Source organism: Dipodomys spectabilis, unplaced genomic scaffold (assembly GCF_019054845.1).
Source record: "Dipodomys spectabilis isolate Male_0828 unplaced genomic scaffold, ASM1905484v1 ptg000017l, whole genome shotgun sequence".
NCBI classification, from domain to species: domain Eukaryota; kingdom Metazoa; phylum Chordata; class Mammalia; order Rodentia; family Heteromyidae; genus Dipodomys; species Dipodomys spectabilis.
In genome coordinates this window covers 4,608,731-4,622,554 of record NW_024870694.1, presented here as the reverse complement: position 1 = coordinate 4,622,554, position 13,824 = coordinate 4,608,731, and the positions used below count along the sequence as shown (strand labels likewise).

Below are 13,824 nucleotides of genomic sequence, written 5' to 3'. Positions count from 1 at the left end.
CTGTCAAGGAATATGTGGTTATTTTGTGAAGCTTATTAAGCATTAACTCGGCATATAGTTTAGAGGTGAGGATTCAAAGGAAAACAAGTAATAGTTGTTGCTCCTGTGGTTCTTTGAGTATGGTCATAAGAAACACAAATTAATAGCATTCCTTTATGTACATTAAAAATCACAGGGAGATTGTTAAAGTACACATTCCTTTACTCAAAATTTTATTCCTCCTTCCTGGGCAAGGAAATTAAGAGATTTATGTGTTTAATCAGCAGCCCAAATGATTTTGATGACTAGGTATGGGCCGTGTTTGAGAAGCCCTAGTGTAAACAAATTGAAAATAAGCTTAAGAATTTAAAGGTCTGTATGAAGGACTGGGATACAAGGAAGAAATGACCGATTGCCTAGAGAGGTCTGGATTTTCAAACATTAAGAAGATAAAAGAGTTAAGCAGTCCCTTCCTCTCCTCCCTGCCTCTTCTTCTGCCTCCCTTCTTCTGCCCCTCTTTCTCTCCCTGTCTTCTTAATAGCCCTAGATGACCTCAGACACAACTCTCCAACCTCAGCCTTCTAGCTAGCATTCTAGCTGTGTATCAGCATACCAGCCCCTGCCAATATTTTAGGCAGTTTAGCTTCCACTAAACCTACTAAGCCCTTATTTGAGCCGAATTGCTTTTGAATAAGATCATTTACAAAATGTTCTTTTTGGTGCTTCCAAACTTTCAGGCCACTAAGGCAGGTGCAGCTTCTATGGTTCACTACATGGTTCTGATATCGGCTCGCTTGGTGCTACTTACTTTGTGTGGATGGGTGCTTTGTTGGACCCTCGTCAATCTCTTTCGAAGTCATTCAGTCCTCAATCTCCTCTTCCTTGGCTATCCGTGAGTACTCCAGTTTTACAATTTATTAGTAGAACTTGTTTGCAAATTGTACTATAAAAGAGGGGAAAATGAGAATCTTCAAATATAAACGTAAGAGTTCAAGAAATTAGAAAATTTTGGGGTATATAACTTGCTCTCTAAGCTGACTGCCTAAATCAAGACTGACCTTGAGAAAACGGAAGTTGCATGGCTGTGCTACCAGTGAGAATATTTTAGTCAGCTCTTTTCACCAAGTAAAGATGTCTAAGAGGTTTACTCAAAATGGCTTGTGACGTTTTCTCAGTTTAATTTAGATATATAAAGAAGCTTGTTTATCCTTAGAGGTTCTCCACACCCCACACAACAAAATAAGCATGTAATTTAAACGAATTATAGGTTTAAATACATTTAAGGCAAAGTCTTTACTTTTTGAAACTTGTAAAATCTTTTATATAAACTTTAACAATTAAATTGATTTTTTTTTTCTTTCTGCCCCTCAGTCCTATCCATCTTTGTCTGTCTTTGTTATTTCCCCTTCATTTTCAGATAGGGTGAGTTAGGATTATCTGTGTGGCTTCTAAACCTACCTTGAATCTGGACACTGCTTTCCATACTTCCTACATTACACTCTAAATCTCTATCTAGTCATAGGCTAGTCTGTTTCATTGTAGCTAGAATGATTTTCAAAATGCAAATTTTAATTGTGTTACTAACAGCCCTCCACTTTCTTGGCCATATTAGGGTCTGATGCTTGTTGTATTGCTTTGGAGCAATACAGTGGTTTGAATTCAGGGGCTCAACACTCATTAACTGGTGCTTTACCACTTGAGCCACATCTCCAGCTTTGATTTAACTGGTCATGCTTCCTCCTCACACATGCAACTGAGCCCTGACCCACCTACTTTAGGCTCTCTGTTTTGCTGGGATACCAGGCACATAGTACCTCTTGCAGCTTCCCTATGTGTACATGGAGTTCCCTGGACTTTGATGCCTGGGCTAGCCTGGAACTGGGATCTTTCTAAACTCAGCTTGGAAAGAAGGAATGTGCCACCACACTATGAATGTGTTAAGAACGGGTCTTGTTCTCTTTTCTGTCCTTGCTGGCCTTAAACCAAGATCTTCCTATTGTCAGTTTCCCAAGTAGCTAAGATTAAAGGTGCAAGCCACTGGAGTCCAGATGCTTTAGTTATTTTATTTATTTATTTGTTTTTGTTGGTTGTGGGGCTTGAACTCTGGGCTTGAGTGCTGTCCCTCAGCTCTTGAGCTCAAGGCGAGCGCTCTACCACTTGAGCTATAGCACCACTTCTGGTTTTCTGGTGGTTTATTGGAGATAAGAGTTTCACGGAGTTTCCTGCCCCAGCTGGCTTTGAACCATGATCCTCAGATCTTAGCCTCCTGAGTAGCTAGGATTACAGGCATGAGCCACTGGTGCCTGGCTAGTTTTGTTTTTTTGTGTGTTTTTTTTTCAGATAAGGTCCTGCTAACATTGGATTGCATTTCTCTTATATTTCCCACAAAGCTCTGGGATTACAGTCATGAGCCACTATGTTTTCGCTTATTTGTTGCAGTGGGAGACCTCACTAACTTTTTGCCTAGGTTGACCTCAAATTATAATTCTCATCTCTGCCTCCCAAGTAGCTACCCCTTTCCTTATAAAGCCTACGGTAGTCTTAAGCCCATATACTATTGTATCTTGTGTTTTATTTTACCTTCTATCTGGTGTCACAATACCCCACAAAATCATACTAGCCTATTATATATGTTTATTGTGCATGTGTTTGAGTTGGCTGGAAATCAAGAGGCCTTCTTGATATTAGCTGAGTTTGGCCACATACCTGGGACTGCTCGGCCATCATTTCAGGCAGCTGGAATAACTCAGTTCTCCATCCCAGCAAACTAGCCTAGGTACATGTACAGGAAACTGGTAGAACATTGAGAGAGTAAGCCTCAGTGTCCAGGAGCATCTCAAGCTGCTGCTGTCCCCTGTCTCCTGACAGCTCATGGGGCCAGAACACAGGTACACTGTTGAGCTCGGCATGTGGATAGGACGGGTTACCTACACAATGTACAGGACTCTTGCCTCACATTCAATTTGAATCAGCTTGTGTCTCAGCAGTGTTGAACTTCTTGCAGCCTTCTCTAGTTGTCAGTTTTGCGTGGGTGAGTTTTTGTGCCTGAGGCTTGTACTTACTCTTCTCTCCTCCTAAGGATGCAGTCACAGTGGATCCTGGAGCTTATCACTAACCATGCACTTATTAACAAGCTCAGCTTTTCCCCTCTATGGATAACTATGAACACATGTCACTTGGTAGTTTTGTTTTTTTTTAATATTTTTTTCTTTTAGTTTTTTTTGGTTCCGTTTGTGGGGCCTGAACTCTGGGCCTGGGCACTGTCCTTCAGCTCAAGGCTAGCGCTCTACCACTTGAGCCACAGAGCCACTTCCAGCTTTTTTCTTTTTGTTTATGTGGTGCTGAGGAATTGAACCCAGGGCCTCATGCATGCAAGGCAAGCGCTCTACCACCGAGCCACCTTCCCAGCCCTTTTTTAGTTTTTTTTTTAATCTGAATTTTAATCAGTGAAGTAACTGTTTTCTTTACATAGGTGACAAAGTAGAAGCTGCCTAATGATGACTTGAAGTATTAAAGTGTTTAAGATAATAACAGTTGTAGTAACTATAAGGAGTTTTCAAGAGACCTGGGGGGTACATCCCAGTGTTAGAATGTGTTTGGCATATACTTAACATTTTCATACACTTTTTTTTTTTGGCCAATACTGGGGCTTGAACTCAGGGCTTAGGCGCTATCCCTAAGCCTCTTTGTGCTCTTATCACTTGAGCCACAGTGCCACTTCCAGTTTTCTGGTGGTTTATTGAGGTAAGAGTCTCAGGGACTTTCCTGCCCGGGCTGGCTTTGAACTGCTGGCTTTGAACCACAATACACAGATCTCAGCTTCCTAAGTAGCTAGGATTATAGGTGTGAGCAACTGATGCCTGGCTCGTAACACATGTAAAGCCCATGGCTTCAACCCTAGCACCAAAATGAAGCTATCAAAGTTCTCAAAATATTCAGGGTTTTTTTGTTTGTTTGTTTGTTTTGAGGGGAAATGGGAGGTGGTACTGGGGTTCTGAAGTCAGGATTTCAAACTTGGTAGGCTGGTGGGATATACCTGAGCCATAGCTTCAGCCTTGTTTTTCCCTGGTTATTTTTTAGGATGAGGTCTGACTTTGTATCCAGGCATGTTTCTGATCCTTCAACTTCTTGTCATTGCTAGAATCACAGGTGCAAACCACTGCATCGATCTTCTCTTCTATGGAGATAGGATCTTAGCAGTTTTTCTCTTTGCATTGGCCTGGGCCTTGTAATCTATCCATTCTCAGCCTCCCATATACCTTGCAATGACAGGTATATACCAGAACATCCAGCTAGAGGTTAAGAAGTGGTTTAATTTTTTTTTTTTTTTTTTTTTGTCAGTTGTGGGGCTTGAACTCAGCCTGGGCGCTGTCCTTTAGCTCTTCAGCTCAAGGTGAGCGCTCTACCACTTGAGCCACAGCGCCACTTCTGGTTTTCTGGTGGTTTATTGGATATAAGAATCTCACAGACTTTTCTACCTGGGTTGGCATTGAACCACAATCCTCAGATCTCAGCCTCCTGAGTAGCTAGGATTATAGGCATGAGCGTCTCACTTTTCTGCCCAGGCTGGCCTCTAACGTTGATCCTCTGTTCTGTTTCCCAAGTAGCTAGTATTATAGGTATAGTTATTTAAACAAGTAACTAATATTATAGGTACAATTCTTTAATAAAGTAATTTTGCTTAAAGAAATGTATTGTTCTTCTATAACTTTTTTTTAGGGGGTGATACTGAGATTTGAATTCAGGGCCTTGCACTTGTTAGACAGATGCTCTATTGTTAAATTGTGCCTTCAGCCCAAATACTTGGAGAAATTTATTTCATTTGTCAAATATTTTTCGAAAGCCTTTTCTGCCCTGGTTCTGGCCCTAGTAAATAACTGAAATATCTGCTTTGTAGAGCATAAACTGAAATGAGGGGAACATAGTCCAAGAAAATAGTATCCCTCCCTACCTCTTACCCTCACCCCCACCCCCAGTCAAAACTGATTAAAAAAAAAAATAGTGCTAAAATGTGGAGAGAAATAGCCAGGAAAAAGGTGACGTAGTGTGGAAGCAGAGCATGTACCCCTCACTAAGGAGACAGTAGTAGAGGAAGAGGGGAAGCCATTGCTAAGGAAATCCTTGTTGTGGTGTTGTTTATGCTAGTGGAAATAGCAGCCTGTTTCTAACAAGAGGGTACATTGATGTCCATCTATCTAACAATCATTTAATATCTTTAAAGTTTGTCATAGAAGTTTTTTGCATGCATGAAAATAGAACAGCGAAACCTGTTGAAATTATTTTTAGTCAGGCGAGTGAATGGGGTGGTAGATAGTGATGGAGGGAGAATGTTCATTGAGATGCATTGTTTATATGTGTAGAAATGTCATAAGGGAGCCTAAGAAATGCTAATGAAAAATAGTCACAGGACAATATTTAAACATGAGAAAGTACACACAAAATTAAAATAACAATACTAATCAGTTTAAATATATGAGTTTAAATACATAATGAAAGTGTAAGTCTAAAGTTTACACTTTAGAAAAATGTTTATCCAGTATTTTAATAAAGTAATGATTTGTAGGTGGTCTCTATTATTGTAATTTTGTGTCGTTTCCTATTGTCCAGTCAGTGCATATAGCTTTTGTGGAAAGAATTTCTCATCAGCAAAGTCCCCTTAGGTTATATTGACGCTGGTGGATATTGATGGTGGTACCAGATGTGCTCATAAGTATGTCTGGTCTCATTTTCATGCTTGCCCTGTTTTGCAGGTTTGGTGTCTATGTTCCTCTCTCCTGTTTCCACCAAGACAGCAGAGCTCATCTTCTTCTCACAGACTACATGGTTCAACACCAGGCTGTAGAGGAAAGTGCCTCCACTGTGGGCGGTTTGGCCAAATCCAAGGACTTCCTTTCCTTATTGCTGGAGTCTCTAAAGGAACAGTTCAATAACACCACTCCCATCCCCACCCACAGCTGCCCTCTTTCTCCAGACCTCATACGTAATGAAGTGGAATGTTTGAAAGCAGATTTCAACCATAGAATCAAGGAAGTTCTCTTCAACTCCCTCTTCAGTGCCTACTATGTTGCATTTCTCCCCCTGTGTTTTGTGAAGGTGAGCAATTATCTTGTTTTACATGCTCCCTGGATTTGTGTTTAAATTACATAAACTGGGTATTTCTTGTTTAATCCCCCTTTTCTCTGTCTCCCCTTTGGCAGCCTGGATGGTGGAGTTCGGCTGCATCTGGAGTGCACTAGTACCGCTCCTGGTTGGCGGATAGGTATTTCCATATATGTGATGCACCCGTGGTAGTCCCCTTTTTCTTTCTTTTAATTTACTTCTTTTTTTTTTTATTTTATTTTATTTTGTTTTTTAGTTTCCGGGGAGAATAAGAATTCTTCTTACAGTACAGTTGTTATGTAGTAACCTAAGGGAACCAAGGTTTCAATAAAATTCAGCCTTCTGTGATTGGTATCAACAGGATTATCAGAAGTTTCCTTGAGTTGAATCTAACCTTTAAACTTCAATTTATTTCAATAGACAAGAAAAGTGGTCTGGATGTCACTTGGCCCAAAATCTTGGGGCCATTTTAGTGTCCTTCCTCCACCCATTCAGAAGCACTTCTGCAGCCGGAGTGGTCCTTGAGAAGCACTCAGTTCTTCTAGGAAGGAAACACTTAAAAATACTATCACCTCTCCCTCCCAGTCCTAACTCATACAGCCAGAAAGTCAGGTTGCAGGACTTTGGAGGACTCTGATCTTGAACTTTCTGCACGGACAGCAGGACAACCAGTGCATGTTGACTCAGTGTGGCATTTGTCTGCAGGGCCTATGTACACGCAACCCATCCCTGCCTCTTCACCACCAGTGCATGATTCATTCTCTCTCTTTTGATCTTTTCCAGAGTACTCAGTACTATGACATGCGCTGGTCATGTGAGCATCTCATCATGGTGTGGATCAATGCTTTTGTCATGCTCACTACACAACTGCTGCCATCCAAATACTGTGATTTGTTACATAAATCAGCTGCTCACCTGGGCAAGTGGCAGAAGCTAGAACATGGGTCCTACAGCAATGCGCCCCAGCACATGTGAGTAGTTACAGGGTAAATCCATGTAACACTTTTCTACATGCTGTGATCATGTTGATTTGCTTTGTGTCATTCTTATTCTTGGCTTTGAACATTTAGTTTTTGTTTACATGGATGCTATTATCACGCTAAACCAAATATAGGGCCATTAACTCATTTCCACCACCATCCCCCCCGACCCCTTCTTAAATATGTCTTACCTTTCAGCTGCCTAGTCACTTTACCAGAGTATAATTTGGGTCCCAAGCTGTACTTCAGAGTTCTGTTCAGTCTGAATCCTTTGCCCAAATTTAGAGTCATGATGTATTTTAAATTCTTTTTATAAGACTTTAAGATTGGTCCTTCCACCTTCATTGCCACAGCTAAATAGTTGCTAGCTACACATCTCACACTTAAAACAGCTGGATTTGCTTTTCTCATCTGTTTTTAATACATGCAGATTTGGTCTATTGTTTTTCCTTTCTGTAATTTTTTTCTTTTTATTCCACCTAATCTCTCTACTATTTCCCTGCTTCTCCTATACTTAAATGGCTGTGAGTTCTCAAGTATTTCTTTCACCTGCCCTTTTCAGTCATTTCTCTGCATGGCCTCTTTCATACAAAACAGCTAACTTTAGAACAACCTTTTGTTCTCTCACTTCTGAGCCCATCATCATCCCTTTCAGACCTGGACCATCTTCATCTTCCTCCCTTTTATTATTTGAACATTTCACATATTTCATTCCCTACCAGTTTTTTGCCTAATTAAATGGGACAGATTGAGGTGACCTCCCTTTCCCTCTCCCCCTCCGAGTTCTCCCTTCAATTATCTGCCTTGATGTCTGATACAGATTAGCACAGGCCTTCAAGCCCAGGAACTGAAAGAGATTGGGCCAGGCTGAAAAGAAACCCGACTGTGGGCAAAGGACAGATTTCAATAAAAATTGAAAATACAATCCACAGTACTAGTACTGTACATCTTCAGGCTACTGATGGCACATGGCCATGAGGTGTATCATCACTTTAACGCTGGTAAGTGTGAGCAAGGCCGGTGGAACACTTTCTGAACTGGGAAAGCTTCAGGGTGCTAGAATAATTTTTTTTTTTTTAACATATCTAAACTGCTGTCCCAGTTCTTACCTTAGGAACTAACCTTTTCCAAAATCAGGAAGAGAAGAATTAACTTAGATTTTTTTTTTTTAAAGCTTAACCTGAAGATCCCTATCCCCACCCCAACTCCATTACATTGATGCTGGAAAGAATGAAGCTTTTTCTTCCCTAACTTCTTTCCCCTAGAGAAACCTCTGTAAAAATAAACCAAGAAAGCGGTAAAGAGAAAAGTGTGTGTCACTACCTCGTACGTCTCTGTGTTCTACTGTGTAGCTTCTCACATCTGTGAGGCAGTTGAATTATGTGATAAGCAAACTGGTTCTCTGTAGCTTTTGGGATATAATTCTGCAGTAAGTGTCATCCTAGTGTGACAGTATGTTGATTCTCCTCTGCTCCTATTGCCATCAGCTTTCTCTTCTTATTTGTTCTCTATCACTCCCACAGTAGACTGCTCACTTGGGATGGAGATGACGGCACAGTTGCTTACACTATGTACTTTGGCCCATAGATGCCTTACTGCAATATTTATCTGCTCATTCTCCTAAGCCTCTTAAGTCCGTCAACACTGAGTAATGGTATCACTTAACAGGCACTATGTGTTCCATAGCAACGAAGTTATAACAACTCCTTTCTAACTCCTTCCAGTTTGACCATGGAATTACTGTACTTTCAGAATTCAGGCACATGAAGCCTCGAATATTCAGTCTCTTCTGTACAAATACAACTGGCCTTGCCAGACTAACAATCTTAGCTGTTAATTGTCAATATGCTAACATTGCATTTCTTTCTCTCTTAGTTGGTCACAAAATACAATATGGCCTCAAGGGGTGCTGGTGCGGCACAGCAGATGTTTATATAGAGCCATGGGGCCTTACAACGTGGCAGTGCCTTCAGACGTATCCCATGCCCGCTTTTATGCAAGTACCACTTACTTGTTTTCAAACATAGCTCAGAGCTAAATGTTAGGTTACTCTTTGTTTAAGCTCCTGGCAACATGTAACACGTACTATGCAGTCAGCACATGTAATGTAATTATTAATGGACTAGTGAACCATATGCTTTGGGAATGTCTTTTGAAAGGGAGTTTGAAGGCTATGTGTCATTCCAGTTTTAACAGTGTGCTTGGATTTATTGTATTTAGTATTGCTTGAAACTGGGAAACTATTGTTAAGACTTCTTTTTTTCATCTTAAAATTTGATTCTGTTAATACTTTGGCTTAATGATGCCTTAAGATATAGTGTGCCTGTCTTTATTTTTTTTTAATGTTTTATTTTTTTGTGCTTGAACTCAGGGCCTGGGTGCTAGCTAGCCTGAGCTTAGTTTTGCTCAAGGCTAGTCACTTTGTCACTTTGAGCCACAGTATATCATTTCCAGCTTTTTGGTACTTAACCAGAAAAATGAGTCTCACACTTTGTTGCCCAGGCTGGCTTTGAACCACGATCCTCAGATCTCAGCCTCCTTAGTAGCCAGGATCACAGGAGTAAGCCACTGACGCCTGGCATATTTGTCTATTTTTTGGGGGGGTCCAGTCATGGGCCCTGAACTCCGGGCCTGGGCACTGTCCCTCAGCTCTTCAGCTCAAGGCTAGTGCTCTACCACTTGAGCCACAGCGCCACTTCCGGCTTTTTTCTTTTTGCTTATGTGGTGCTGAGGAATCGAACCCAGGGCCTCAGGCATGCAAGGCAAGCGCTCTACCACTGAGCCACCTTCCCAGCCCATATTTGTCTATTTTCAAGTGTTGTTTAATACAGTAATAATGTGATGTCTTACATTTTTGGAATTTGTCACATATTATCCTTTTAAAGCTTCCACTTTGGAAGTTTGATATGTTTTGTGACTTTTATACTTGGATTTGAGAGAAAAACCTTAAAAATTAACTCCAGTTCTATACTATTTTAACTTGTGCTTTGGATCATGTTCTATTTCATTTTTCAGTTTCTAGAAATTCTGGCCATTAGTGGCAGAGTATTTATAAAAAGGAAGGTCATCTGACTGGCCAATGAGAATGAGGAACACCAGGCATATGCAAGAGACATTTCTTAGTAAAAATGTCCATTGTTCAGTACAGTTCCTTTGAATGGCAATCACATTCTAAAATAGAACTAGAAATCCTTTTTGGATATACTTATATCTCTTTCTCCCTCTGTGCCATCAAGTTCCTTGTAACAGTACATGGACTCTGGTTCTGCAGGTACTTACTTCAACAGACTCCTCAGCTTTATTCTAGGAACTTGCATCAGAGCAGTATACTTATAATCAGGCTTGCAAAGTCCGGGCGAGTGGGAGATTGAGAAAGGAGGATGGGGAGAGCTCTTCAGTGCTCGTTCAAGGGGAGCACCTTAACATTTGAGCCACAGTACCACTTCCAGTTTTCTGGTGGTTAATTGGAAGTAAAAGTCTCATGGACTTTACTGCCTGGGCTGGCTTTGAGATCCTCAGATCTCAGCCTCCTGAGTAGCTAGGATGACAGGTGTGAGTCACCGATGCCTGGCAAGTGAAAACTTTTTGAGTAAGGAGTCTCCTCAAGGGCTGGGAAGGTGGCTCAGTGATAGAGTGCTTGCCTCTTCATGCATGAGGCCCTGGGTTTGATTCTTCAGCACCACATAAGCTGGAAATGGTGCTGTGGCTCAAGTGGTAGAGCACTTACCTTGAGCTGAAGAGCTGCAAGACAGCGCCCAGACCCAGAGTTCAGGCCCACAATGGACAAAAAACAAAAACAAAAAACAACCCAAAACCCAATTCCTCCTCAACTCCCATGCAATTGCCTTAGATAAGTGGGCTCATGTCAGAACTCCATAAGTATTTGTTTTCTCCACAGGTTTATCTAACTCAGTTGGCAGGATTTTCTAGGTCATTACTAGCTTCTTCCCCTTAACCTGTTTAGTAGCTTCTACCCCTTAACCTGTAGTAGCCAGGTATTTTATTATAACTTTTCCTTTTCTACTGTTAACTGGAATCTGCAGACAGATGAGACAAGTAACTGGTGATTTTAACTGACCAAATAGTTTTATCAATGCTTCTCAAAGTGGTTCTTGGACCCATTTGTGTGTAAATTACCTAGGGAGTCTTTTAACCATTGATGTAGGTCCCTCTCCCAGGGTTTTGAGTCAGAATCTGGAGGATCCTGGGAATTTTGTAACATTTGCATATTTGGAAATGATCCTTTGGCAGATTGAATGAAGCTTGGGAACATTTATTTACAATGTTCCTGTTTACCAGTAGTTGTTATTAGACTTTAAAACCTGACCTCATCTTTATTATTTAGATAATTAGTACATTTAACTGCAGTATAGACCTTATCACAGAAATAACAGTTTTGCTTTCCCTTAGTCCTTCTAAAATATCACTTCTGAGCCAGCTTATATGTGCTATTGCTGGATGTCATGTAACTAAACCAAAGAAAGATTTTTTTCCCCAAGGAAAGGCCCTAAGAACCTGGGTCTCTTTCAGAGCCTAAGATAGTTTGTCTTTATTCTCAGGTTTAAGCTTTTAATACTGAACTTCATCTAAAGTCCTATGTGGAGAGGCATTCCTGTAATCCTAGCACTTGGGAAGCTGGGGTAGGAGGTTCAAGAGTTTAAGAATTTGAAACTGACCTAGACAATATAGGCTGTGGTTCAAAAACAGTTATTAATTCCACTTAAATGCATTTTTAAAGAACATATGTTATACTACTAGTTACTACTGCAATCTATCTTCATTTAAATTTAAATTTAGGACTAGACTGGTTAAGATGAATTGTTAGGTAATATTCCCTTGCAACATGTGGTCTATACCTTTCTTTTCATAGAACATTTTTATTAGTGAACTGGGATTTAGCCCCTTAGACTGCAGAGTTTGATGAGAATGGAAATAATGAACCCTGATTTTAGTCTAGCTCTAATGCCTGCTTAATTTTTTATCCTTCCTTGTCTCGTCCTTTTGTTCCCTGTTTAATATTCACAGTAAATAAATAAGAACATAGATACATGGTATAAAGGCTTTCAGTCAGTAGCCATACTGGGTTAAAAGTTGAAGGAAAAAAATAAGAAACTCTATTGATATTATTTCCTTCTTTCCAAACTTGTGTAGTGATAGTGTTTATATTGTAGCTTAAGAATGATTTTTTATATATTCAAATAGTATATTTTGAATGACTATATAAGTAGCTACATTTATCTTTAATTACTTGCCTCTTGAGTTACAAATCCTAAAATATTTCCCATTTGGTCCTTTACCCAACCCCTCCCTGTCGTAGAAAAATGTACTTTGGGTTATCTTAAAATATAAACCTGCATTATTAACCTAGAGACATCTTTGTAGGCACTACTGTTTGGTGCCAGATTCCTTTTCATATCCCAGAGGTATTGAAATAAAATTTACTTCATTATTTGTGAGCAAAAAGGAAACCATTTATCTTAGCTCAAATGCTTTAGCATTTATTTAACATGCATAAGGCCCTGAGTTCAAATTTGAGTACCATCAAAAACAAACAAAAAGAGAGACACCTAGGTTGATAAACTAGGTTGATATATTTGTTATTGCATACAAGAACCTATAAACATGAAATTATCTTAGATGAATTTAACAAACAGTAACTTTGGTCTTTCTGTGAAATAATGTTTTGTGTTTTGACTTCCTTACAGTTCCTGTTTCATCGTCCATTAAGGCTGTTAAATCTACTTATCCTTATTGAGGGCAGTGTTGTCTTCTACCAGCTATATTCCCTGCTGCGGTCAGAGAAGTGGAACCATACACTTTCCATGGCTCTCATCCTCTTCTGCAACTACTATGTTTTATTTAAGCTCCTCCGGGACAGAATAGTATTAGGCAGGGCATATTCCTACCCTCTCAACAGTTATGAACTCAAGGCAAACTAAGCTGCCTCTCAATAATGAGGGAGAACCTAGATAAAAATATTTTCATACGTTCTATTTTTTTCTTGCGATTTTTATAAATATTTAAGATATTTTATATTTTGTATATTATTATGTTTTGAAAGTTGGGAATGGTAAGGGATATTAAATGTATCCACAAACAAGGTGATGTGATCGTTCATGTGTTAGTATATATGAGAGAGAAGCCTCCAGTAAAAGTTGGATTTGTATGGCTCTGGAATAACTCATTGTGTACACATCTCTGCATCACTTGACAGAACACCTTTGGTGTGTTTGCTTTCTTTTCAACTCTTCTCATCCTTAGTTCTCAGCTGGCCAGTAATGATTGCTATAAAGGGAAGATGAGTAGAATTGCCTTCTAGCCCTAGCCTCTCTTAATTCAGTTGGCTAATAGAGCCAAAATGAATGAAGGGTCCAGGGTAGGGTTCTTGCCTTCTGTGAGGAAACCTTTTTGATATGGGTCTCAGATGGTTTGTTTACCTGTGACATTTAAAGGTACTTTTGAATAAGTTTCTATCATGAGGCTCAGGGTTTTGCTGCCACTTTTTTTGTTTTTCCCCTGTGTTTTTTTTTAAATTTTTTGCTTCTGCTTCCAGAGATTTTTCTTTTACCCTTAGTTGTTTGAAATGATGTTTTTCAACAACAGAAGTTTTTTAGAGTACTCACAGTTGAGAAGGAGATGAAAGATAGCTGGATCCTTGGGGGGAAAGATGAGGCCAGTTGAAAATACCTAAAGTAACTAGAAAAAAGGGCTGGTCCTCACCTTCTTGGAGGCAGACTCGCAGCAGCCATTCATAGTGGCCTAATGT

At 40.0% G+C, this 13,824-nt stretch overlaps 1 protein-coding gene across 3 annotated transcripts in view; it reads left to right on the top strand.

Annotated features, from left to right (window-relative positions):
* Tmem39a (transmembrane protein 39A) overlaps positions 1-13,224 on the top strand; it is a 29,961-nt gene extending 16,737 nt beyond the window's left edge. For all 3 annotated transcript variants that reach the window (XM_042667431.1, XM_042667438.1, XM_042667447.1), the window contains 5 exons: positions 717-871; positions 5,730-6,072; positions 6,862-7,049; positions 8,934-9,054; positions 12,764-13,224. In XM_042667431.1, coding sequence (XP_042523365.1) covers positions 717-871; positions 5,730-6,072; positions 6,862-7,049; positions 8,934-9,054; positions 12,764-12,997 — 1,041 coding nt within the window. In that variant the 3' untranslated portion in view covers positions 12,998-13,224. The remainder of the gene's footprint in view (positions 1-716; positions 872-5,729; positions 6,073-6,861; positions 7,050-8,933; positions 9,055-12,763) is intronic.
* Positions 13,225-13,824: the final 600 nt, after the last annotated feature.